Genomic DNA, 24887 nt, shown 5'->3' on the forward strand with positions numbered 1-24887 from the left:
AACAATTCGATCGACCAGGCCAGTCTCTTCCTAACACAGTCACTCGTTTCTTTTGTGGTCGTTCTCAGAGCAAGTACCCAGCCGTTGTACTTGTCCCATCTGTTTATTGCTACGCCATGGTCGCCTACAGTCCTTACCTTGCCGCAACGGCATCCCTTTCTTCTGTGTATCCCGCAGTTACACCTGCCGAGTTTCGCGCCCCGTCCGCTTGTAATGTTGTGACTGCTACAGTCACAGAATACGCCACCGCAAGGCCCACTACCAATCCTCATGGACACGGCGGACCTTACTACAATCCTTACAACGATGAGCCTCTTCCATTTGTTTGGCCGGGAACGCCCTCTCACGGTGAACTCTACCCTCCTCCTCGGCCTTCTGCTCCTTTCCCATACGGTGGCCCAGCGAAAGACTCGTATGATGGGCCATGCTGGATCCCCAAGGGTACTGACAAGCTCATCCCTGCTCTGCCAAATGTTGAGCAATGCGGAAACTCTCAGTGGGGTTCGATCGATACCCCCCATCTCCCAATCAATGGCCTCCCCGGTGGTCACTCAAATGGCTCGTATTCATTCCCTACCAAGTCCATTGTAAACCCCCCGTACCCTACTGCGGGAGGTCATGGACACGGTCACGGACATGGAGGTCATGGGCACGTTTCCTCTAACGCGACCAACACCTACACCGGTGGACCCACTGCTGGACCCACCGGTGGACCTACCACCACCCCTGTGGCAGATCCTCTTTGTCCCACCATGCCTGACACTGGAGTGACGAGAACTTATGATCTCCATGTGGCCTACCAGACCATCGCACCGGATGGTGTGACCAGGAATGGATTGACTGTCAACGGTCAATTTCCAGGACCGCTTATCGAAGCCAACTGGTATGTATAAACCTTGGTGATCTTCGTGCCCTCGCTAACAGCTTGCAGGGGTGATTGGATTCTATGGAGAGTTACCAACGATCTTACCGACGAAGGCACTACGCTACACCCGCACGGTCTTTTGCAGACGACAACCAGTTGGTATGATGGTGTCCCGGCAGTAGCCCAATGCCCTGTTGTGCCCAACGGTGGCTACCAGGAGATGCTGTTCCGCGCTGACCGTTACGGAACATCGTGGTATCACAGTAAGTTTATAACAGCTGGATGATACATTTCGGATCTCATGCTGACCTTTCCAGGCCACTACAGCGCTCAGTACTCTGGCGGTGCGCATGGCCCGATGGTGATCTATGGCCCCAAGCACGAGGAATACGACATTGACATTGGTCCCATAGTCCTTGAAGATTGGTTCCATGCTGATTACTACTCCTTGGTTGAAGGCACCATGGCTGGAAGATTCCCTCCGTCAAACAACAATTTGATCAACGGACGCATGAACTATCCGTGTGCCAACACAACTCTGCCTTGCACACCCAACGCTGGTGTTGCCAAGTTCAAGTTCCAGTCTGGCAAGAAGCACCTACTCCGTCTCATCAACACGGGTGCCGAAGGAAACCAGAAGTTCAGCATCGATGGACACGTCATGAAGGTCATTGCAGTTGACTTCATCCCGATTGAACCATACACCACCAACGTCGTTACCCTTGCCGTCGGTCAGCGATCTGATGTCATTATCGAGGCAACCGGAAACCCCAATGACACTTTCTGGATGCGCTCTCAGCTCGCTCAAGGATTCCGCTGCACACTTACCGACGGTATCTCGCCCAACGCCCTTGCAGCTGTCTACTACGAGGACGCCGATACGGATGCTATTCCGCAGTCCACCTCAGATGTCACCCAAGCACAGCTCGAGCAGTGCAAGAATGACCCGATCGATCTCGGTATCCCTCTATGCAAGATTCCTCTAGGAGAGCCCGACCACGTCGAGCGTGTCGACTTTGAGTTCCGCTCCAACGGCACAAACTTCATCTGGTACCTCAACAACAGCACTTACCGCGGTAACTTCAACGATCCCACCCTCATCAAGGCATTCAACGGCGAGACCAACTTCCCAGCCGAGTCAAACGTGTACCAGTTCCCCGGCGCCGAGCACGTCCGCATCCACCTCGTCAACCACGGCATGATCGGCGGCCACCCAATGCATCTCCACGGCCACGACTTCCACGTCCTCGCCGAGGGCTACGGCGAGTGGGACGGCACCGTCACCAACCCCGAGAACACACTCCGCCGCGACGTCCACCAGATGCAGAACGCACGCAACGTCAGCGGCGTCGTCGAGCCCTCCTACATGGTCCTGCAATTCGTGCAAGACAACCCGGGTGCCTGGCCTCTGCACTGCCATCTCGCATGGCACGTTAGCGGTGGTTTGTTCATGCAGATCCTCGAGAGGCCCGATGATATCCGCCAGCAGGATTTCGACGAGGATGTGTTTAGGCTCTGTGATGAGTGGGATGTCTACAGCGCGTCGACTACGCTCAACCAGATCGACTCGGGATTGTAAATTTGTAGTATAATACCCTTCTTTTGTACATTGTATGCGGTTTTTTTGGGGGATTGCGGTTGCGTTGAAGCGTGGTGGGGCCGTTTTAAGATTCTCGTAGAGAGGTTGGTTTATATGTTGTATAATTTTATCTTGTTTTGGCCCGGTATATATGTGCTTGTGTGCTTAGTGGTGTAGAGTGCTTGGTGATAATTTATAGGCGATGCTGCTGACAGAACAGGACAAAGCCGTGAGCCATATATGGTTTGCTGCCATGATGATGACAGAATCTGTGGTTTACGAAGCATCATATGAACTCCGACTATCGTCGTAAGGTGCAGATCAGTAAGAGGGACCATTGGAATACTGCATTCGGAACGAGCTGTGTGATGACGTCATTCCATACACTTCTTCCGCACAGATGCATCAATGGAAGATGTATGTATGTACCCTTCCATACCAAAAGTTCTGGACGAGAGCAACCCGAGTTGTTCCTGGGACTTGGAATTAGACATATTTGTAAAGTCCTTCTGAGAATTTTTAAACCCCGGAGCGTGCGATTGATCGCGGCGATTAAAGAGGTGGACGAACAACATGAACGCAGCACCTCAACACCTTAAGGTGTTGCTCACTGGCGGTGCACGAGGCATAGGGCGCGGTCTGTTCCGCCATCTCTTGACCGCCGGCCACGAAGTCATCATCCTCGACTCCAACAAAGAAGAACTAGACCACGTGAAAACACGAGCGCAAGAATGGTCCAACGGGCAAAAAGAAACCTGGCACGCCCTTCACTGCGATCTCAGTTCACGCACACAACTCAAAGCCGCCGTGAACGAAGTGAACCAAAAGTTTAACGGCAAGCTCGACGTCCTCATCAATAACGCCTTCCCCACCGACCTCAGCATCTCCTCCGACCGCACCATGGAAGCCCAAGGCGAAGACATAGAAAAAGAATGGGACTTGAAACTCGCAATCGGCCTCACAGCACCCTTCCTCCTCAGTCGCCTATGCGTCCCCTTGCTCGCAAAAGGAAACTCAACCCCCAACTCCCCCGGCACAATCATCAACGTATCCTCCACCCGTGCCTACCAGGCCGAGCCCGACCACGAGGCGTACTCCGCCGTAAAAGCCGGACTGCTCGGCTTAACACAGTCCATGTGCGTGTCGCTGGGTCACCGGCATAAAATCAGGGTTAACGCGATTATCCCGGGGTGGATCCACGTTGCCAACGAGAGTAGGGCTGCGGATGAGAAAGGTGGCACGTGGGAGGAGGGATTGACGGAGGAGGATACGGCATGGCATCCTGCGGGGAGAGTGGGCAAAGTAGAGGATATTGCCAAGGCGGTTGAGTATGTGGTTGGTAATGAGTTTGTGACGGGGCAGGAGGTTGTGGTGGATGGGGGTGTGGGGAGGAAGATGGTGTATCCGGAGTAGTAATTCAAATGGAAGTGATTTTGTTTGTGTGTGTTTTTGATTGATACAGGATGAGTAATGGGATCAAAACAAAGCACTCGAGGATACAGAATGTGGCCGTGCGGATGTGCACATGCGGCAGCGGCCCGAGACGCATTGATGGACACCTGCAGGACGTTGAGCGACTTGCTTTTGTTTGTTGTTTGCCCTGTGCCACGTGTGTTTTTCTCCTCACGATGAATGCTAGTTTGTTTTTTGCGCTCGAGTCGCGGGAGTGCCATATCTTTTTGATGCGCGTAGGAAAGTATAATCTAGGATGCTGGATTTTTACAGTGTATACATGAGTTTCTGATGAGGCTTGATAGTCAAAATGGTCGAAATTTCGCTGGAGTATACAGGCAGGCAAAAAGTAAGAAGTGCAATTGCAGATCACACCTTGGAATGCTCAATGGTAGAATTGGTTACGCAGTATCATCAAGTAGTAGCTACTTTCCTAGTTCAAGTTGAGGACTGAAGAACCATGTTGCCCCAAACTGACGCACAAGAAAATAGAGAGTGTTGCCACTCAGAAACACTTCACAAGCTATAAATTCTCATTCAATTTCACTACAGGGTCTCCTCTGCAACCGTTTGCTTAATATTCTGGGTAGCCGCAGGGTCACGTGCAGTCCATGCTCCTACCCGTTTGCAAACCTAGAAAAGGTCGCGCTCACTGGCCCGTCACTACACTCTGCTTTAGTAACTCTCAAAAACTTCTACCTAGACCACTGGTTACTCTTGTCAAATTGATATGATTCCCTAATACACATATTCCTTTGCAGCGTAAGTTTTTGGCCCTCACCAAACATTGGATCATATCCAGCGACTCACAACACAGGTCATCATACACAAACAAACAACAGCTCTACTGCCTAGTCACAAATCATTGAGGACTCTACTCATATCTTGGGATACATAATTCCGACCAATCAAGCCATGCAAGCCTCCGTTGCCAACGACAAGTAAGTTCGCTTAGTGCATTACAGTGTAATATGATACTTATGTTTATGTAGAGCTTCCTTGCCCATTAGCCTAGGCCAAGCTCCTTGTATGGCTACAAACACCTCCCGGTACAAGACTGCGAAGAATGTTGGGCGACCAGATATCAAAGCCACTCAGCCTGAAGACAACCAAGTTCAAGAACAGGCAGCGGTCGCTGCGAAGTTGCCAAAATTAAAGAAGAAGACTAAAAAGGCATCTCGCGGGAAAGCTGTCAAGGTGGAGTTGGTAGCTGAAAAGCCCACTCAGCGGGACGTTCAATCAGTCACGTCTTCTGGATTGCTTGACCCAGAAGCCGGAATTACAAAGGCGGTGGCTCTATCCGTAGACTCTTCTACACTGTCTTCTCCTCCGCTCTCTCACAAGGAGTCAGAGTCGTTGACATCGACTGTCTCAACGCTCAAAACCTCTAGCGATCAGGCATGTGCTGAGGGTTCATCCACTGCCATTGTCGACCAGTGCTATGATAATCTTCTGGAGATGATCCGTCCTCAGCGTCAAGCTCTCCTCACAGGTCCGCGCATAACCATTCACATTGGCAACACATCTGTCGCAGACATCTACAAGCGCTCCGCGACGGCTGCATCTTCTGTTTTGCACCGTCACTTCACTAACCACCCAAACTCATTAGAGTACCGGTTCTCGCGTGGCCAGATCCACCCCGGTGCCGTTCGCCTACTGCTTATCAAGTGGATGCGTGAAGCTTGCAACGAATTTGAGGCGCATGCTGTACCATATCAGAAGACGTTTTTCGAGGACATCGCTGTCCTACGAGCAGCTCGCTTGCTAGGCATGGAGAGGTACTGCTCGCATATCCTAAGTGCTTACACCACCTACCTGAAGAGCGAACTTCCAAGCTATGAAGAGATTGTTATCATTGAGCAGAACGCTACGTCAGACAAAGATTCGCTGTGGACTACCATGGTCAACCATCTCTGTCACGAACGCTTCAAAGGCCTTATCCCTGATGCAGATGAGTTTGAGGAGTTCTTAGAGACGCATGATCGCCTCAAAACGGCAATGGAAACCGCTGATGCATTCTTTGCAAGCTGTGCAAAGAGGTATGCGGATGCCCGCGAGAGTGAGCGCCGTCAGCGCCGTCAGCAGAACGAGGCCGAGAAGCGTGAGCGTATTGAGCGGGAGAGGCGTGCTGCTCAGTCACTGAAGAAGAAGCTGGATGGGGCTGGCTCAGGTCTAATGACTGTCACGGCCGACGAGGCGAAGATGCTGCGTGGTCGTAGCTACGCGCCCTAAAGGGATGAACGTATGCCGGTTTTTACTTCCGGGGTGTGCCGCATGGCATTGCTCTCACGACTTCGCGGAGAGGATAGAGAAGGGCCGCAGATGAGCGGGCATTGTGTAATTCGAAGTCGAAGTCGACATGGTCCAATATTGGTTGGTGTGAACCAGACGTAGCCTAGTCCAAAGAATAACTTGTCTTTCTTCTTAGCTTGCCCTGCCGTCATCTCAAAGACGGACAGCTGTTGAATTGGGCGTTGGAAGCAGTCCACAAAGTCCAAGTCGCAACGGTCAGCGTAACAAGATACAGAATTAAGATTTGTGCTAAGACGCTAGGCGCCCATCTGTCGCGTTCTACTGGCTGGCAGGGCGGGAGATTATCCCAGGTTACGAATTAAGCCGGGTAGCGCGGACCCGACCCCTCATTGGCTCGGTGCTGGATATACAGATATGTAGCATCATCGCAACACCTCATTCCTCCTGCCCTACGTGCCATTGCGCTGTTTTTATCCCTTCAGGATCTGTAGTTTCCTCTTTTGATCTTTTTTTCGCAGCTTTGCACCGCCAAAAACACAATGGTGACGACGCGCTCACGCCCTCAAGGCGACTTCCCCACCTCGGAGCCATCGCCCACCAAGAAGACGCCACGATCGCGCAACTCGACCGCGTCGCCTGCGCCACCAGACTTCGGCGCGTCTCCATCTGGCGCAGCTTCTCTGGCCAAACGCGCAGTCTCGAATGCTTTTGACAAAATCAGCCCTCCTGCTCCCGCCGCAATTGACGAGCCAACATGGTGCCACACAGCCTCAAAAGTCACCCTCGCCTGGCTGTCTATATCATGGCCCCTCGTGCTTTGGGATACTCTGTACATCCTGGGGCGACCGCACACCATGGCTGGAGGCGCACTCCAATGGCCACTGTGGAAACCCTACGAAACTTACGCAGCTATCGATTACGTATACGGATGGCCCGGATGGGAAAACCATGATGGATTCGGAGCGGCACAGGGCGTGCTCAATGCCATCGAACTCATTCTATACGGAATTTATGCCCTGACTGTATACAACCACGGTCAGCCAGCTGCTGGAGGTACTGGTGTGGAGGTGAGCAAGGACAAAGGCGGTTTCTTCGCCGGCGGCATCAAGGTGCGAGGCAAGTCCGGTAACCGCGCAGTCCTCATTGGCTTCACTGCTGCCGTCATGACGCTGAGCAAGACGATATTGTATTGTATGTATACAGGACCTGTGGTTCAGCATATTCCATTCTAACAGAAATAGATTGCAATGAGTACTTCTCCGACTTTGCCAACATCCGTCACAACGACTGGTTCACACTCATCTTTTTATATATTATCATGAAGTGAGTCTCTACTTTTCTGCATAGAATATCATCACACACATGATGCTGATCATCTCCATAGTGGCCTTTGGATTATTTTCCCTTCATATATGGTCATCGTTTTTGGTACCGACATTATCACCGCTCTCGACTATGCCTCCGACCCGTCGTCCAAAAAGCGAAATTAGTTTTCAGCACACCTGTTTTGCGCCTGACATTTGATTCTTCATTTTTTTTTCAACACCTTGCGAGTGACTGTGAGGTTTCGACCATTGTGAATGAATCTTTGGGATATGCTTATCGTCTCTCGGCGTCTACAGTAGCATCGTCAATAGGTGGAAAGAACCCTTTTCAAACACCATGATGAATATTATCTAGTTCTACGACAGTCCGTTGGGGCCTCGTATCTAGGCGGAACACTGCATTGTCCTGCATCGGCTAGTCACGTGTATCATGATTACTCTGGTGGGCAACCCAAAAGACTCAGTAGACCATTCGTGTCTGGTACAAGACCAAGAGGTGATGTTTTCACATCTAGTCTTCTGATATTCTACAACAATAACAGCTTTCGCATTTGTATTCAAAGAAAATCATTATATTATAGGGGTTTGTAGTTGCCTCAGTGCGACAGCCATACTGCCACGGCTTTAATTTGATATTTTGCATGCCTCCCACGGGTGTTTCCAACCAATAAATCAATTGTAGTAGGGAAAACAATTACATTCATGCCGTGCTGTAGCAATTGAGTGGACTTATTTCTCTTTCGCATTGCCTCAATACGCATGGCTCCCTATTCATTATCCTATTAACTATACTAACTATTTCATATCAGGTACTCCAACCGCCCTATAACCCATCCACCCCATTCGCAATCCTCGTTATCCAGACACTAACTGCCCTCTCCTTTTACACCATCATCCTTCCTCCTTTTCCATCCACCACCACCACCACCACCACCACCAACCCTCACATAACACCACAGCACCCCCTACCCCCACCACTACCAACACTCCTCCTCGCCCCATCCAACTCGGCCACACTCCCCGCCGCACCAAACGGCCCCTCATCTTCCTCCACCACCGCCTTCTTCCGCTCCAACTCGTCGCGGCCCAGCGTGCTGAAGACGCTGCGGTGCGAGTGCGAGTGCGCGGTGTGGATGGATATGTTGGACGTTGCGGAGAGGGGTTCGCGCGCTAAGGGTACGGTGGGAGGGGGGCCGGGTGTTTTGGTGCGTTGGGGTGCTGTTGGGGCTGGTAGTATATGGAGGTGTTGATGTGAACGTGAGAGTTTTGGCGCGACGTTTGCTTCGGGGTTTGGGTGGTTGGGCTGGGCTACGCGCGTGCCGTGTTGACCCTGTGTTTTCCATGTGTGGCTAGGCTGCTGGTTTCTGGTTCTAGAGGTGGAAGTGTGCCGGTTGCGATTTGAGGCGAGGATCGGGGCGGATTTGGTACGTGGAGGTGCGGTATGGGTTCTCGAGCGCGGTTCGGAAGCGGGTTGGGAGGAGATAGCTGGGGTTGGTGTGCCGAGAGGGAGGTATGCAAAGCGTCTTTGTGATGCTGTCATTGGTGTGGGGGTATCGGGGCAGGCGGCGAAGATGTCTATGTCGTTGTTGTCTAGGTGTTGGGTTTGCTTGCTTGCATCTTGCTTGATGGCACCGCTTTCTTCGTCTTTGCCGTCCTTTCGATCTCCAATCGGCATCCTACGCCGCAAAGATGTTGCTGGTGACGTGCTATATGGTCTGCTTCTCTGACTCTTACTCTGATGTCTGCGCTTCACGGGTGACTTTCTGCCTGCTACTGCGCCACCTCGCCGTAGTCCAGGCATATTGGCATCCACTTTTTCACCTTGAAAGCCCTGTTGTGCGTGCCGGATCTGATCATGCGTTTGCAGCATCTCTACACTCTTGGGCCGCATGAAGAGGTGCTCTGCCGCCCCTTGTGATGTGTGACTCGGCTTCTCTAGCCCACCACAACTCTTGCTCATGGGGTTGCTCGAGCCATGCGGTGGCGAAGGCGTGATGGCACGGATGGTCGGGCGAGCAGATCCAGGGCAAACAGGACTCTGCGGTGCAGAAGTAGAAGGACGCGGATGGAAGTGTGTGGACATTATGCCGTTGTTGGTTGGATTTGAGAAATTGCAGAGAATAGAATATTGAGAGTTTTGTGGCAAGGCGTGCCGAATGTCGGACTCGAGAGACTGAGCAGCTATGGATTGGTTGCAAGGAGTATCCTACGTCCAATGGCATGAAAGCAAACGAAAGCGTTTGCGCTCAGACTATAGTATGAGTGAATGCGATGCCGGAACTGTCTTTTTGTAACCCCGCTTTCTTATCTATCTCTTTCAAAACCAATTGAACTAGTCTAAGTCAAGGCATATGTATCTAAGCTCGTGTTACTCTCACTATTGGGAAAAGGTGGTCTGTCAATTCTGTAATCACCGATGGAACATTTCTGACAGCAGCTTCATCAGGGCGCTTAGTAAAAAGTCCGTTGCATCTGAAATTTCGAGAATGAAGGTTTTCCCGGAGAGAAATATAACACTGTTACACGGCATACGTCACTGTGTGGCTTTTTGTAGCACGTGGAGCGAGTACGTACGACGCGCAATAATTCAGATGGCTTGCTGAGAATGTACATATCAAAGCGCGCAATCATTGCTGTAAGAATTGTATTTGTGATATTATCATGTACAAGGAGTGTTCTGGATTTGCTAGGAATCACTAGACAGTGTTACGAAACATAAACTGAATGGTTGTGCAAACTCCTATTATTTGCTCGGCATGTAAAGACATATAAGACGTGTGAATTCCAGGTAAAGAGCCATGTTCTGTACTTCCGTCGAGGATCCTCAAAATTGAAACTAAATTTTGGCAGGGATATATATCTACGCAACACCCGCACCCTTGGACTCGATATATCAAACACATGAACACGCAAATTATATCTCTCTTCTTCTTATTTTTAATATTTTGCTTCCTTGGTCTCCACAAGCTATAACAAATCAACATCCTCTACATCATCATAACGTCTACCCATCAAACCCTCGTCCACAACCCCTCAGTTCCTCCGAAAAAAACACCACCATCCCCCTATCCACCTCACATAACCACACAACATCGACACTCCTGCCCACCTTCTCCTGCGTGTCCATCAAACGCCATGTCAGGATACACGCTGAGTATCTGTTCTCGATACTCATTCACCTCCCTCGAAAGCCCTTCACCCCCATCCTCAACAGACAACGTCCGTTGATGCGGCAGGGTGGTTCCCTGCACTATGGTTCCTGGTGTGTTATATGTCCTTCCTCTGCGTTCATTGCGTTGACGTCGTTGCAGGGCGAGGTCGTCGTAGGTGCCCCAGGGGGGTGGGCGCGGACCGTTTTGGGGATCCGTTGAGGAATGGAGTGAGGGTGCGGGGTGTGGTCGCGTATGTGAGGGGACTTGGAAGAAGAGTTCATGGCTACGCCGGTGAAAGCGTGTCTGGAAGGTTGGTTCCGGGATTTGAGGTGGCAGCTGGGCGTTTGGGGATTCGAGATCTATGTCTTCGAATTGATCCGATAGGCCAACGGTGGCCTCGTTGTTTGTACCATGCACATTTCCTGGAGCATTACCTGGCTCAGTTGACGAAGAATGTCGAGTGTGGGTACCACCGAATGTCTCTAGTGCAGTTTGTCCACAATGTCGAACATGTGCATTGTATGCTGGAGATGACGGGGCAGATGGTAATGAGTCTTCCGGTAAGAGGCGTAATATCGCGGCAGAAAGTTCATCATATCCAGGCGGATCCGAGGATGACATGCATGGGACATCGTGGACACCATGGCGGCATCTCAGATATATTTCGCCGTCTCTTTCCTCCATTCTTTCGTCCGTTGGTTCCATTGTTCGTGGTGGACATTGTGCACATACATGCTCGGATGTCGATTGTGATCGATCCTGACTTTCGAGCTGGACTTTTTCCAACGGTACCTGAGGCAAAGGACGATAGGTTATCCTCAATACTCCCATATTCTCAGGAACTGGTCTCCGTGGTATAGTACGCTCCGTCACACGATCAATGTGTTCCGGCGGTTGCACCCGTGCAATTGCCGATTCAGAGTCGTACGCGGTCACCTCATCGTCACTTGGTGAGTGACTGCCGCGTAGGTTGATAGGCTGTGTGGTATGATCTGAAGTTGCTGACGAAGTAATTCCAAGAAAACTCCTTTGATCCATTCTCTGATTCTGTTTCCCAATATGACTTCCCATTGGAATTGATCTGGAAAAATCGACTTGCTTGTCCGGACCGGATGTCGCAACTCGAGTTAAAGAGATTTCTTGTTCAGAGGCGTCTATAATTGAGGCTTGCGCACTCATGTCTATCTGCTCTGAATAGACCTTCCTCACCCGTAACGGACTTGGGGCGAGATTCTCTGGACTTAGCGGACATGATGGAATCTCCGTGTCGCAGTATGCTTGGTATGGCCGGACTTCTGGTGTATCGTGAAGTAGAGACGACGCCTCACTGCGTGGAATTGCCTTCGTATCAATTTGCATGGGTTGAGTGTGATCCATGGCTTAGGGGTCTTGTCAAATGATAATAAAGGTAAAGGGGATAGTAAGGGTTGTTGACTGGAGTTGATGTTACGATACACCCGAAGGTCAACACAGGATCATTTATCTGCATAGGCGCGTATGACTACTACCACTGTTTCACTGATGTTCACGGCATCGGTTGCGTATAGCATAGTGTATGATCAATGTCGTTTCTAGGTGAACTGGAAGTGGGAGTGAAAGGAGGCCGTATGGTGTGTGCGCCATGACCTCAGATGCCGAGCGTGAATTGGCAGTCTTGCACACCTTTCCTCAAACCCTGCTCAAATAGCCAGGTAAAGCCGCCCCTGTATCCGCTCTCTCTGATACGCTTCAGAATCCAAAGTTCGAGCATGCCGATTTTGTCACCACGCGTGTCTCTCCCCTCGAAAAATGCAAGCGCGTCTTGAAACCCAACCTGCCAGCCGTGTTCGTACTTTTCATGTTCATAGGTGCCATTTGGATCTACACCGGTCCAATAAGCCACGTGTTGTTGGAAAGCGTTGTGAAAAAGTCCTGCTCTTTCGTGTCGAGCCTTTTCAATCGTCTCATGCCTCTGATCGGCGGACATGGCGGTGTAATTTGGCGGTACGATACTTCCATCTTCTGTTTTAGCTTTGAACCCCCATTCACCGCCCGGCATCCAGTCCATTTTCCATGTCCAGAAGAAGCTACCACCAGCTCTCTCCTGGTACCTCTTGCTTTGTGCCTGACCAAATTGTTTCACTAGCTCTTCCTTTGGTACTTCACCACCCTTGGCCCATGAGTCTTCAGTCATGACACATGAGTACTCGCCAACAATGGCTTGAACAGCGCCGCGATCATGGACTGCACCTTCTTTACCGTCCAGCTCTCCCATTTTGGTACCAGCCTCTTGAATGATTTGCTGTGGCGACTTGGCTTTGTCGTTGTCTGTAAAGGCCCAGTAATAGTGCGTATCGACGACGACTGGACACTGCGGGTAGGAGTAGGTTGAGTTCTTTTGGAGACACCAATCAATAGCTTTTGAGAAATTCCAGCCATCCGATATGATGACAGGCATTTCAGGATCAATGGCAGATACAGCGCTTATGCACTCATCATACCACTCGTACATGCGTTCACACTCCCACTCAGCCTCGTTGACGAGCTGTATTCCAGCAATCTCAGCCCCAGATTTTGTGTCTTCGGCAATGAACTGGCAACAACGAACGCCTAGAGAGCGGTTGAAAGGATTGCCCCAAAGTTCAGCACATCCACTATTTGTCCCAGAATGCTCCTGCGCATTTGCTCCTCCTGGAAGGGCATGTAGATCGATCAGAACTCCAATCGAGCGCGTACGTAACCTTTGAATGAGATTGCGAATGCTATGCCATGCTCCAGTGTAGATTTCAGCATAAGGCTCAAAGGGCGTGCCCTGTGTGAAGACTGCACCGGGCAAGTCGTAGTAACCGATGGGTAAACGGACGGTGGTACATTTGGCTACGTTAGCTAGCCATCCGATGGCATTTTCGGAAACGACATTGGCCCAATGCTCCTCAAACTTCTTTCTCGTCTCATCGATGCCAATCCTTTCAACCCATGCCTTGACTGCTGCAAGCTCACTGGAGCCTTCTGCGCCTTCAGGGAATCGAGAGTGCTGGAGCCAGCGCTCAATGACATAGACAGATCCGAGGTTTGTGCCATGGTGGTAGCGATAACGGAGAATATCTAGTGAGGTGGGGTCGGTGATACCCTGTTTATGATTACCAGCTCCATTTCCATTGAAGTGCTGTGCAGGGGGACATTGTGTCTGGTGTTGGTAATGTGAACTACTAGACTCGGCATCGTTCTGGGTCAGGTTTTTGAACTCGGACTTGGCTTTCTGCAGGAAGCCTCTCATTGTGAAGAAGTGGAGCAATTGTTAGATAGTATGCATGCAAGGATGATTAAGCTTGCTTTGCTCCAAATAAGACGATTGTAACAGTGGTAGGCTGTGTATTGGGACGCAGAATATCAGGCAGTTTCTGACAGAAGTGTCAGTTGAATAGGGGGTGAGGGTTTGGTGTGTAGGTGCATGGAACCGAGACATGGTGGTGCCGAGTAACCGCGTTGGTGTGCTGGAGATGACGTAAGGTGGAGAGTTGGAGACCCGTAGGCTGGCGCGTTCTACATGTGCAGGTGCAATGGGACTACTAGGAGCCCTATCTTATCGCGAAGGCCCATTGTTCGGCAAGTTATCACCCCTGTTACTACCATGTGGGGAACGACTACCTTTTGCTTGGCTGACTTGATATCTTTGGAATAGTGTCTAGATGTTCTTTTGTTTGCGAGATTGACTAGATCTGAGAGTAAGTGCTTATAGTAGGGTCGGTCCTGTGTAGGTATCTAATAGCCTTGTAGGGGCATGTTTCGGGTAGGACTCAGGATTAGCTTTGGGATCATAGTAGCACCATTGGAAACTACTCAACCCAGCATTTCCTTCTTACGATCGGCAATTGTGTAGAGCTTTGCCTGGAAAACAAGACTACGGTCATAAACACACAATGAGGAGGGAGACGAAGATGAAGACCAAGCGAGGACGAGAGAGAGAGAGAGAGTTAGGCCAGGCTGCAATCCCGCCAAGCTGCACTGGACCCTGACATGTCCCCCTCCCCCAATCGCGTCGGCTCGTGTCCGTGATATGCCCTCCCCAACCCCGACGCGCCTACTACCACACTACCTTCTGGAAACACATTGTTTGTTTTGATTTGTTTCTATCAGGGATTGGAAAACAGTACAAGTCGTCCCTCAGTCACATCCAGTTGCCCCATTCAGACCATTATATCACAACCCCACGCGTCATCTGCCTTGGTACATCAACGCGTCGCGGGATACGGAAGACTGCAGCAGCAACACCATGAGCGCCACAACGCCACACAGACCGACCATGGCCGCTTACCACACGCCCTCGCAGACACCCTCGCGACGGGTGCTAGGAAATATCACTCCAAAGGCCTTAAATACGCCCCAAACTCAGACAAAGGCATATGAAGCATCACAAGCCCCACGAGCCGAAAGCCCGCTGAAGCACGTTACCCCAAACACGCCGGTCCACTTTGTCGACAAAGAGAACCTGACGACGCCCAATGCGACTGTCAGGAGCAAGAAGCGGGGCATAGAAGAAGTCGAGGGCGCCGAGACGATTGGAAGTGCAAAGATGCTTGCTCACGCACGCGACGACAGTCCCTCAAACACCGGTGTGCGCTTAACTGCTGACGCGATACAAAAACACACTGTTGGTACACCATGCTCTGTGCCTCTTCATATGACTGACAATTCTCATAGGAAAACAACCCAATTGGACTCGCAGATCCCGGCTCGCCTACCGAACGCGCCACGCCCTCACCATCACCCGAGCCTGAGCCGGAACTAATTCAAGCATCTCAAAAGAGCAACCAGTCCTTCTCCGATTTTCTCAACTATGAAATGTGTGCCAGCCAAAAGAGCGACCCAGGCAAAGAGCAAGAACGTCCAGCTGCATTAGCGCCTGCCCCACCAGTTGCAGAGACAAAGACCAAGTCACGGGCGGAACAGTTGCGCACGCGCCTCAAGTTTGGTCTGTACAAGGTCAAGACGAACCAGGTCAATAAGCGCGACGTGGACATTATTGCACCATACGAGGCCAGCGCCCTCTATTCATCCAACACGATCAACGCGTCGAGGTCAACGGCCACGACATACTCCAGCGAATCTCAAGACACTTGCCGCGTTCCCAACATTACCATATCCTCTCCCCAACGCGACCAAGGACCAGTCTTTGTGAAGGCAAATCTCGACCCGTTTCGACCCATTAGCAAACTCGGGCCCGCTCCAGTTCATTTTGCACTGCCTTCCGGTGGCATGAATTCGTCGCGTACTTTGCAACAATATGACATCACCTCTTCACCTCCTGCCGTTGAGTTGCCTAAATCCGCTACACCCGAACAACTCATGTCACCTGCTCGACACGGAGACCACTACCAGATGACTGCTGAATCGGGGGTGCGAAATAACCAGTATAGGGCAGGCGAGTCTGCACGAGAAAGACTGCAACGTTTGAAGCAGGAGCAATATATGGGAGATAGCCTTTCAAATAGCATTGGGGTACAAGGCGATGCTGCAGAAGGACTACTACAGCTTATGCAACACTCGCGATAGTAATGGCAAGAATCATATCTTAAAGATGAAATAATCAGTTCACGTGGCTTCCTTCGCGTTTAACTCGCGACGTCCACTTGTTACGAATGACGACTAGTAATACCAACATATTCTTCCAACCTGAATTTCCCATGTCCACTCATGTCCTGTTATCAACATGATGACATCGTCTTGGCGAAACCCAAAGTTTGTTGACATGCATGCACCCGCCTTAGCGTTATGCCTCTACACATGTAATCATTCCCGAAAACCACACCGTGAAACAGGTATTACCAGTCTATGCACATGGAACAATAAAACAAAGAAATCTGATCCAAGAAAACCGCATGTCTTGCTGAGTCCGCCAAGTCACATACATACGTAGGTGTGAAACATGTAGTTCTTCCTCAAACATCAATGATCCAACAATGACGTCGCAAATGGCCCTCAAAAATCCTAATGAGGGAGGAGAAGAAAAAAAAGAAAAAAACATGGGAAAGTCAACAAGCGCCATGCAAGGTTATCGCTCAACCCATCAACCACAGACATGGGATTTGGAGGGAAAGCAACTTGCAAGAACAACATGGCAAATCCGTATACTATACAATGACTTGACTGTTAATCTTTCCTCAAAAAAAATACACCTCCCCCTCCCTTCATTCTCTCTCATCCAAAGTTCCTCAAACCCATCACGATTAAATTCTTAACAACAGCAAAATATACATATACAAAACCCCCCTTCCCATCCCATACCACACAGCCTTTTTTTCTAGCGACGACCACTAGTCCCACGCACCCACATGCAAGCTACATCCGTAGTACATGCACGCCACTACTATTACCTGCCACGCGTCCGCCGTCGCCACTACGTGCATGGAGCAAATGCATGACTTGAGCTAAACTACTCTAGCGAGGTAACAGTAGCTTTTTCATCAACATTTCGCGGCGTAGGAGCCCCGGTACGGAAAAAAAAAAGTTGAGATGGGGGTTTCGTTGGAATTTTTTTTTTCTCTCTGTTGGATTGCGGAGAGGGGGGGGGATAGGTGAGAAGGGGGATTAAAGGTTGAAAGGGTTGAACGATGTTCCCGGATTTCGTGCATAAAAAAATGAATGGGGATAGGGATGTACGTACGTATGTGACCCCACCCCATTGCGCTGCCCCTGAACATCAGGTTGATCAGAAGAACGCGTGACTTTGGATAATTTGCTTGTGTGGGGTTGAAGGGGTTGGGGGGTTGGGGAGTTTCGAGGCTGGAATTGGAATTGTTCATTTGTGCATGATAACATATTCTCTTACTGCTTGTGCAAATAATCAAGTGATTCGTTTATTTACACACACGCAATACACATTCACAATGCTAAATGGTTTACAGCATAAATTATAAAGGCGGACAATTGTATTCCCAATGCATTTTTGATATGAGCTACATAATCACCCTACGCCTCGCGTTTCTCCCCTAGACTGTTGTTGCTGCTACCACTATTACCGCAATTGCAACCTGGTAGTCTGAATATGCCATACAAATTTGTCCCAGACGTCCGTTGTATTAGAAAAGGCGCGTTAAGCGTTTGTTTGGTCCAATAATGAAAGAAGGAAAAAGAGGCAACCAAGGCTATCCGTTAAAATATTCCCAAAGTGGCCTTATTCTACTACACATGAGTGGTATCCAGAGCTCGTGGTTTGGCAATGTCCCAATTACGCCAACGCCAGTAGAAAAGAAAAAAGGTTCAATCGTTGAACGGAAGTGTGTGCCAATAGAATGAACAAGCGCCATATCGTACTGGAGCATAGCTGCGGCGCTGTGGTGGTTATCCTAGTATGAAATTCCAAGGTGCCACAAATGACCTCAAAAGGCAGCAAATGAGATGATTCAACCGTGTCCATGACCGGCTCAAGCTGGGCGGCGGCGTCCACCCTTGAGAGACTTGACGCGGTTGAGGAAACCACCACCAGGTGGCTTGGTTTCGGCAGTAGGGGATGAGGCGCTGTCAGTAGTAATGGATCGTTGCAAAGCGGCACCACGAGGTGGTGAAGCTCCCATCCTTCCATCGGCGTCACCGGTCCTAATGGACGCTCCCTTGGCATCGTAGGCCCTGTCGTAGTCGTCACTAAAGAAGGGGTTCTTTTCATTAGCCTTGGTCTGGGAGAGGGACCCGGTGCTGTAGGACCCATTGTGGCCGTTTGGGCTAGTCGCGGCTCCGTAACGCGCTTCGGGTGAAGTGATGCGAGGATTGTCTCCATAACGTCGGGGCTGCGAGATACCGCGGAATCGCTGGGCAATCGACTTCTTGCGGCCAAGGCCGTTCTCAGCAAGCTGCTTTTGCCTCTGAGCATCGCTGTCCTCTTGGATGGCCTTGCGAGATGCTGGAGCACCTTCAAGGAATGTCGAGGTTCCAAGACCGTTGCTCTGCTCACCGTGGACGATGTCGTCTCGGCTCTTGGCGCTGTACTCTGTAGTTACAGGCTTCTTCCACTCGGATTCGGCGGTACTGAAGTCTTCGAAACCCTCGGCGCCTCGGCCGTGGATCCTGTCCAAATCGATCTTGTTGTTCAACGGTCCAGCACCCCCTAGCGTGTTATTGGCGGATCCGACCGGGAAAGCCTCCATTGGCGCGCGCGTGTCCTTCTTCCGGTTTCGGTGTGGCTGTACGGCGTCGTAAGGGCCGTCATGGTGAATCATGCTAGGTCCGTAGATGCCGGTGACGTCGAGCTTGTCGATCAAATCAAGCCCTTGGGGTTTGCGGACGCGCTTGCCCGTCTTAGGATCCTTTGCATCCTTGGAACTCTCATGCTCCTTGCGGCGCTCCCTGCGCCTGCGGTCGTCGCGAGGGTCCAAAGAGCCTCGGTCGATTATCGAGGACTCCGAGTTACGTCGGGGGCGCCGAGTCGTCTCACGGCGTTCAGGGCTGTTTGGGTGGGGAGGACGCGACGAGCCTGGAGGACCACGTGGTCGAGGAGGGCCACGGGGACCGTCCCGTGCCCGCCTCTCCTCATCAGATCGAGATGGGCGGTGGGCTGCACGGGGATCGGTACCGCTTCGGTTAGGGGCTGGGCGTGAGGGAGGAGCTGGCTTCTTGTCGCTGTCATCGATGGATAGGCTCTTCTGTATGTGGGGATGTGATGGTCAGTAAAGTGGCCAGCAAAAAGCGTTTGAAGCATCTCGTGATGCATGTAGGAAGGAGGGATGGATTTTGAGCGGACAGCTGTTGCAGCAACAAAGTGCACGTAGCCGCCGGGTTGACGGGTAAATTGTGGTGCAGAGCGCAAGGAAAACGTACAAAGATGTCCTCGGTGGCCGAGCCAAAGGTGGGTTTCTTGGGCGATTCCTTCATGTTTGCAGACATGTCGATAAGGTCGCGCGAAGCTTCCTTGTTAAACTCGGCCTCGAAGGTCGAGATAAAGGGATTTCGCGACATTGGTCTGCTGCCGGAGCTGGAGCGGTTGGTGGCACTTGCGGGAGAAGGAAATGCGGGAGAGGGATAACCGGGCGAGGCAGCTCTGCGGAAGGGGTTGTTTGAGGAAAGGTTGAGCTGCAGGCCTGGCGAGGGCCGGCGTTCTGTAGATAAGAAGGGGTGATGAGCTTGGGAGCAAATTGGAGCGGAGGGCCCAAGAAGAGGGTGAAACGGGCGATCGAAGGGGGAGGGGGGTAATACCTGGCATTGACGGCTCTGCAAACATAATGCCGTCCTGTTGTCGACAACCCTGCTGTGCGGCCCAATCAAACACTGGCGTTGCAGGAGGCGGCAGGCGAGCGCTGTGCGACTGTTGGCTGGTGACGCGCAGTGCGGGTAAGCGTGTCGTGGTGCAGCGGCCTCTGTTGCTGGGTAGGGCAGCAGAAGCAAAAAGGGGGGCGTAATTTAAGACTGGCGATACCAATGCTGCAGTGTTTCGCGCTGAGGATAGAACGGGCCCCGTTGGCTGGCTGGCTGGCGGCGGTGGGTGCAGGTGGGCGGGGCGAATGCAGATAGGCTTGTGTTTGAAGGCCCGTTAGTAGTCTATGCAACGGCTAGTGATGTCGAGTGCCCAGGCGACGGCCGTGGTGGTGCAGGCAGCGCAGGAGGCCGCGGGGGGGTATGTGTGTAGTTATATGGGCGAGGGAGCGAGCGAGGGAGAGGGGGGAGGGGGGAGGGGGTGGCCAGGAAAGGGAGAGGGGCGGAGGACAGAGACGGCAGGCGGATGGGGTTTATGTAAAAAGAAGGCGCGGAAGGGGAGGAGACACGATGAGGGCTAAAAGTAGCTACTCCTGCTACCAAGTACTTATTTGGTCGTCGGCTGGACTGGAGCAAGTGCAAGAGCGGCCTAGGTCTTTCTCTGGCCAGCTTTGGAGCGGCGGAGCGGCCAGCGGCGAGGTGGGAGCTGGGGGACCTGGGACGCTGCGGCGTTCGGTAGGACCGGCCGTCATCTGGGCCGCTGGTCACGAGCCTGAGGAGGAGAGGGAGCAAAAAGCCACCATGAGGCCGATGCCCGCCAGAAGAGCAGCGACATGGACACGCGCCTGTGGGGTTTTTGGGTCGCTGGCCAGACGGGCATAGCGTTGCGTCCGCCTGACTCTGCTACTGTACCGACGCCCTCCTGAGCAGTATTGTAGACGTACACCACTACGTACATGGTCCCATAGTACTTACTACTGTACCTACGTCCTCCATACTACCAAGCATTCACACACACACAGACTGCTCGCCCACCCGTCACCCCGGCCGAGGAGGCATCACTGTCCACCCACCCCCCCTCCATCTCGCACTCGCTCTTCCTCCCTCGCGCAGCTGATTTGTGCAAGGGCAGACTCGTTAGCCCGCCTCAATCTACCCAAGTGGATTAGCTGCCGACTCTGCGCAGCCTGGACATTGCGGGGAAAAAAGGACCCTGAATCCATCCATCCATTCTTCTTTCAGCCTCAGCCGGCCTGGCCCTCGACACTCTCAATCGCGACCCCTTTGCCATCCCCATCGCACCGCACCTGTCAGATCAGACGCTGGCAGCAATGCCCATGCCAGACGTGCCCGGCTTGGGCGGATACTCGCGCTTTGAGCTCGAACTAGAGGTCCGCAATTCCCGTTGTCCGCAACGTCATTAGCCCCTGTTTTATCTTCATTAACACGAACCTAGTTTGTCCAGTGCCTCGCCAATCCCGTTTATCTCAACTTCCTGGCCCAGCAGAAAACGCTCGATAAGCCAGATTTCGTGGCGTACCTGCAGTACCTGCAGTACTTCAAGGAACCCAAGTACGCCAAATTCCTACAGTAGGTCCCCCCTTTCAGCCCTGTAACACTCGACCACACTGCGCCCAACAACTGCTCCATGACGCCACCCAGCTTACTGATGATGATGCGCCTGCAGCCATCCCGGCCCAACGCTCCGTGCGCTTGAGTTGCTGCAGCAGGAGCGCTTTCGCCAGGACATTCTCGCTCCCGGCCTCGTCGACAGGCTGGTCATCCAAGGGCAGCGCAACGCTGTGCCTGGTGCTAACACGCACTGAGCCCACGTGGGGCCACACCGCCAAGACACACACGGTCGATCATGGCTGTGTGGCTGGCCCTTTTGGCTCCCTCGACCTGCAAATACTCCCGACGCCCCTCTCCCTCTGCCGCCCTGGACCCCAGCATAGCCAAAACCAGCTGAATTATCCATTATCCTCCTCTCGCTTGGGCCTTACACCTGTGTCTAGCCCAGCCGTCCATGGTTCGCGCCATGGATGAAGCCTGCAGCCCATGACCGTCGGCTGCTAGCACCTCGTCCTGAGACGCCAGATCGACGGCTCGATCGGTACTCTTGCTCTGCATCCTCCATAGTTCGATCGCTTTGGTAGCAAAAATATATATTTAGTGTGTAGTCACAACGGCAAGCCACCGTATTCAGGTACCCTAGAATAGCGCACGGCGCTATCGTTTGATGCTTGATCTATCGTATTCGCATTGCAGTGACGTCGTCCATGTACAGCCTGCGTGAACCAAACAAACAATAAACAATCCCATCCTTAGCCCGGCCATGCCGTGCGGTGCCAATGCCATGCATCCATCCTTACAACGGATCCCAGTAGTCGCCTCGCCTACTGCACAGCTGAGCCCATTGGCCGGCTGCACGTGACATCATGGCTCGGCCAATGCTGCCCCGCGTCGCGCGATCGCTGCGAGACATCGAGGGCGCGGCACACCCCCCCAGTCTTGTGAGCTGAGCTACCAACAGGGTACTTGGTTGCCGACACAGTACTCACGCACCCCCCCCCCTCACTGTCAAACTTTGGCACCATGCGCTCCGTATCCGAAGCCGAGTATGCCCATGCGTCCTCTACACAATTATTCTTGACAAACTCTGACGTGATGTAGGAAGCACTGGCGCTTGCTCGACAACTTCCATTCCTTGACCGATCTCAAGATTCACGTCTCTTCCCACAAGGACCCCCAAATTACTGCCGGCCTCCGATCTGTCTGCTGGAAAGTGCGATTCCCTCCACTTTCTCCATCCTTCTGCCATTGCTCATCCCACAACCAGATCTTTCTTGTCTTCAAGACTCTCGATCGTTCGTCATGGCCCACCCACCTCAGCCAGGCGCGCAAGACATACGAATCCCTCCGCACTCACTACCTCCGTGCCATTCAGAACCCAAATGAGTTCGAGTCTACCGTCGATCCCCTCAGCGAGCTATCAGAGGTACGTATGTCTCGTCGCCCCGTCGCACGCCCCCTAAACATGTCGCTTATTGACAGGTGCTAAGCGTTAAAAGTCCCCATGGATAGCCCTACGAGCCGACGAGGAACTTCGGGCCGAAATATTTCAAGACATTGAGCGATGCATGCCAGACAATGTCTACTTTCGCCAGCCCGCCACCCAAAACATGATGCTGGACATTCTGTTTGTCTGGTGCAAAATGCACCCAAATATTGGCTATCGGCAGGGCATGCACGAGATACTAGCCCCCGTGCTATGGGTTGTGGAAAGAGATGCCATTGAGCTCGTGGGCCAGAAATCCGGCGCCAAAGACCGCACGCTCGCAGATATGCTCGATTCTGCATACATTGAGCACGATACCCACATGCTTTTCTCCGTCATCATGCAGACTGCAAAGTCGTTCTATGCCCCGGCAGAAGTTGGCTCAGCTTCCAAAGAGACTCCAATGCTTGCTCGCAGCTCTAGGATCTTCGATGACTACTTGTACAGGGTTGATCCAGGATTGCATGGCCATCTCGTGAAGCTCGACATTGTTCCTCAGATATTCTTGCTGTAAGCCGACAACGAGCCTGGATTTCCTCTCAACTAACAAGCACAGACGCTGGATACGTCTTCTTTTTGGAAGAGAATTCTCTCTTGACGCCGTATTTGACATGTGGGATGCTCTGTTTGCGATAGACTCCACGCTAGAACTAGTCGACATGATTTCCATCTCCATGTTACTACGCATACGGTGGGAGTTGATCAAGGCTGATACCAACGAAGCTTTTGCTTTTTTGCTCCGATATCCGGAGCCGGCCAACCCACCTTACACCTTCATCAAGGACGCTTTGTATCTTCGCGACCACCTAACCCGACAGGGCGGCGTAGAGATCATCACAAGATACGGAAAGAAAGCCCCCGTTTTCGAGTCTGAGACGATAGCAAGTCCTCGCGATGCTTCGCCGTCACCATCGTTCGCCTCGAGCCGAACACGGAATAGCCTGGGGTCGCCAAGAAGCTTTGTCAGCCAACAAGGTGCTGGCATAGAGGCATTGATTCAAGGTGCTGCCAAAAATGTATTAGATCGTGGATCCCAATGGGGTGTGGGAAAGGCTCTACGCGATGCTGTAGGGGAAGTAAAGAAGAATGTCGAAGCCTATCAGTCAGGAGTGAGTTCAGGCAATGCAACGCCACGATCCGGTGCAAGGGAGTTTCGAAAACCTGGCCTGCCAACAATCGCTGCCAATGGGCGGCCAAGTCTGGAAAGAATACATTCTGCCAAGAGTATGAGTAAAATAGAGGAGCTCGATCGTAGAAACAAGAACCTGGCCAAGATGCTGGAGGCTGCAATCGGTGAGTTGTGGGAGCATCACCGCGAACGTGACGAGGCACAAAGAGCAAACGCAGATGATGAAAAAGGCAAAGAGGCCATCGAAGCACTCAGTCTTGCCATTGCAAAGGTACAGTTTGTACAAGTATACCTGGAAGATTCATCCATACCGTTGCCTGTCGATGAAGCAACAGAGCAGGCTGCAACTGCACAGGCTACAGCAACTCTCGCTTCTCCAACCCCTCCCTCAGCAACAGGATCCGAGCAGAGTCCGAAGGTCCAGCCCGCTACATCCACGGCAAGTCCTCGTCCCACCACACCTTTGGTAGCCGTGTCAAGCAACCCTACTCCAATTAGTTCACGCCCGGCATCCCCTCCTGTCAGCACACTGTCGCCACCATCGAAGCTCGCCTCGTCTCTATCCCCGAGGTCACGGCCACACCTCACTTCTTCAAGCTTTTCATGGATGTTGGGCGAAGACTCGGCGTCTTCCAACTTTGCCTCCGGCACAGCGCATTCAACCTTTTCATCTGATGAGAAACGACGGATGAAGGGCAAAGGGTTTTTGTTTGGCGATGACGATGATGACGACAGTAGTAGCATCAAGGATGGGAAGAGAGGCGTTGGTGGCAGTAAGAGTGGCACAAAGAGCGCCAAGAATACAAAGGGTAAAAGCGTGCCAGAGCCTGAAGTGGAAGAAGAAGTAATCGATCTCGCAAACATGGGTAACAAAGGAGGGGTGGTCTAAATTCCGTTTGGCTCTTTCCAAGG

The 24887-nt window shown here is 52.0% G+C and overlaps 11 protein-coding genes across 11 annotated transcripts; 7 read left to right on the forward strand and 4 right to left on the reverse strand.

Moving 5' to 3' along the window:
- Window positions 1-116: 116 nt before the first annotated feature.
- COCVIDRAFT_105408 (hypothetical protein) lies at window positions 117-2444 on the forward strand (the record flags this gene model as incomplete). Its single annotated transcript, XM_014698781.1, has 3 exons — window positions 117-883; window positions 932-1128; window positions 1183-2444. The coding sequence occupies 3 exons, from the start codon at window positions 117-119 to the stop codon at window positions 2442-2444; spliced, it is 2226 nt and encodes a 741-aa protein (XP_014554267.1).
- A 573-nt stretch (window positions 2445-3017) lies between these two features.
- COCVIDRAFT_28662 (hypothetical protein) lies at window positions 3018-3857 on the forward strand (the record flags this gene model as incomplete). Its single annotated transcript, XM_014698782.1, has 1 exon — window positions 3018-3857. The coding sequence occupies one exon, from the start codon at window positions 3018-3020 to the stop codon at window positions 3855-3857; it is 840 nt and encodes a 279-aa protein (XP_014554268.1).
- Window positions 3858-5300: 1443 nt separating this feature from the next.
- On the forward strand, window positions 5301-6122 carry COCVIDRAFT_76259 (hypothetical protein; the record flags this gene model as incomplete). The annotated part of the gene is made up of 1 exon (XM_014698783.1): window positions 5301-6122. A coding segment is annotated over one exon (822 nt), but the record flags the coding sequence as incomplete, so codon positions are not given.
- A 566-nt stretch (window positions 6123-6688) lies between these two features.
- COCVIDRAFT_28664 (hypothetical protein) lies at window positions 6689-7639 on the forward strand (the record flags this gene model as incomplete). Its single annotated transcript, XM_014698784.1, has 3 exons — window positions 6689-7340; window positions 7391-7472; window positions 7534-7639. 3 exons carry the CDS (start codon window positions 6689-6691, stop codon window positions 7637-7639), a joined length of 840 nt encoding a protein of 279 aa, XP_014554270.1.
- A 778-nt stretch (window positions 7640-8417) lies between these two features.
- Window positions 8418-9557, reverse strand: COCVIDRAFT_39830 (hypothetical protein; the record flags this gene model as incomplete). The annotated part of the gene is made up of 1 exon (XM_014698785.1): window positions 8418-9557. One exon carries the CDS (start codon window positions 9555-9557, stop codon window positions 8418-8420), a length of 1140 nt encoding a protein of 379 aa, XP_014554271.1.
- Window positions 9558-10548: 991 nt separating this feature from the next.
- On the reverse strand, window positions 10549-12003 carry COCVIDRAFT_105348 (hypothetical protein; the record flags this gene model as incomplete). The annotated part of the gene is made up of 2 exons (XM_014698786.1): window positions 10549-11060; window positions 11268-12003. The coding sequence occupies 2 exons, from the start codon at window positions 12001-12003 to the stop codon at window positions 10549-10551; spliced, it is 1248 nt and encodes a 415-aa protein (XP_014554272.1).
- A 250-nt stretch (window positions 12004-12253) lies between these two features.
- COCVIDRAFT_105406 (glycoside hydrolase family 5 protein) lies at window positions 12254-13882 on the reverse strand (the record flags this gene model as incomplete). Its single annotated transcript, XM_014698787.1, has 1 exon — window positions 12254-13882. The coding sequence occupies one exon, from the start codon at window positions 13880-13882 to the stop codon at window positions 12254-12256; it is 1629 nt and encodes a 542-aa protein (XP_014554273.1).
- Window positions 13883-14908: 1026 nt separating this feature from the next.
- Window positions 14909-16158, forward strand: COCVIDRAFT_28668 (hypothetical protein; the record flags this gene model as incomplete). Its single annotated transcript, XM_014698788.1, has 2 exons — window positions 14909-15256; window positions 15307-16158. 2 exons carry the CDS (start codon window positions 14909-14911, stop codon window positions 16156-16158), a joined length of 1200 nt encoding a protein of 399 aa, XP_014554274.1.
- Window positions 16159-18029: 1871 nt separating this feature from the next.
- Window positions 18030-19816, reverse strand: COCVIDRAFT_105416 (hypothetical protein; the record flags this gene model as incomplete). The annotated part of the gene is made up of 3 exons (XM_014698789.1): window positions 18030-19241; window positions 19417-19694; window positions 19792-19816. The coding sequence occupies 3 exons, from the start codon at window positions 19814-19816 to the stop codon at window positions 18030-18032; spliced, it is 1515 nt and encodes a 504-aa protein (XP_014554275.1).
- A 1309-nt stretch (window positions 19817-21125) lies between these two features.
- COCVIDRAFT_105421 (hypothetical protein) lies at window positions 21126-21614 on the forward strand (the record flags this gene model as incomplete). The annotated part of the gene is made up of 3 exons (XM_014698790.1): window positions 21126-21179; window positions 21245-21378; window positions 21476-21614. The coding sequence occupies 3 exons, from the start codon at window positions 21126-21128 to the stop codon at window positions 21612-21614; spliced, it is 327 nt and encodes a 108-aa protein (XP_014554276.1).
- A 769-nt stretch (window positions 21615-22383) lies between these two features.
- On the forward strand, window positions 22384-24864 carry COCVIDRAFT_105410 (hypothetical protein; the record flags this gene model as incomplete). The annotated part of the gene is made up of 5 exons (XM_014698791.1): window positions 22384-22406; window positions 22462-22573; window positions 22628-22786; window positions 22860-23356; window positions 23403-24864. 5 exons carry the CDS (start codon window positions 22384-22386, stop codon window positions 24862-24864), a joined length of 2253 nt encoding a protein of 750 aa, XP_014554277.1.
- Between the last annotated feature and the right edge of the window lie 23 nt (window positions 24865-24887).

This window comes from Bipolaris victoriae (genome assembly GCF_000527765.1).
Source record: "Bipolaris victoriae FI3 unplaced genomic scaffold scaffold_72, whole genome shotgun sequence".
Taxonomy (NCBI): Eukaryota; Fungi; Ascomycota; class Dothideomycetes; order Pleosporales; family Pleosporaceae; genus Bipolaris; species Bipolaris victoriae.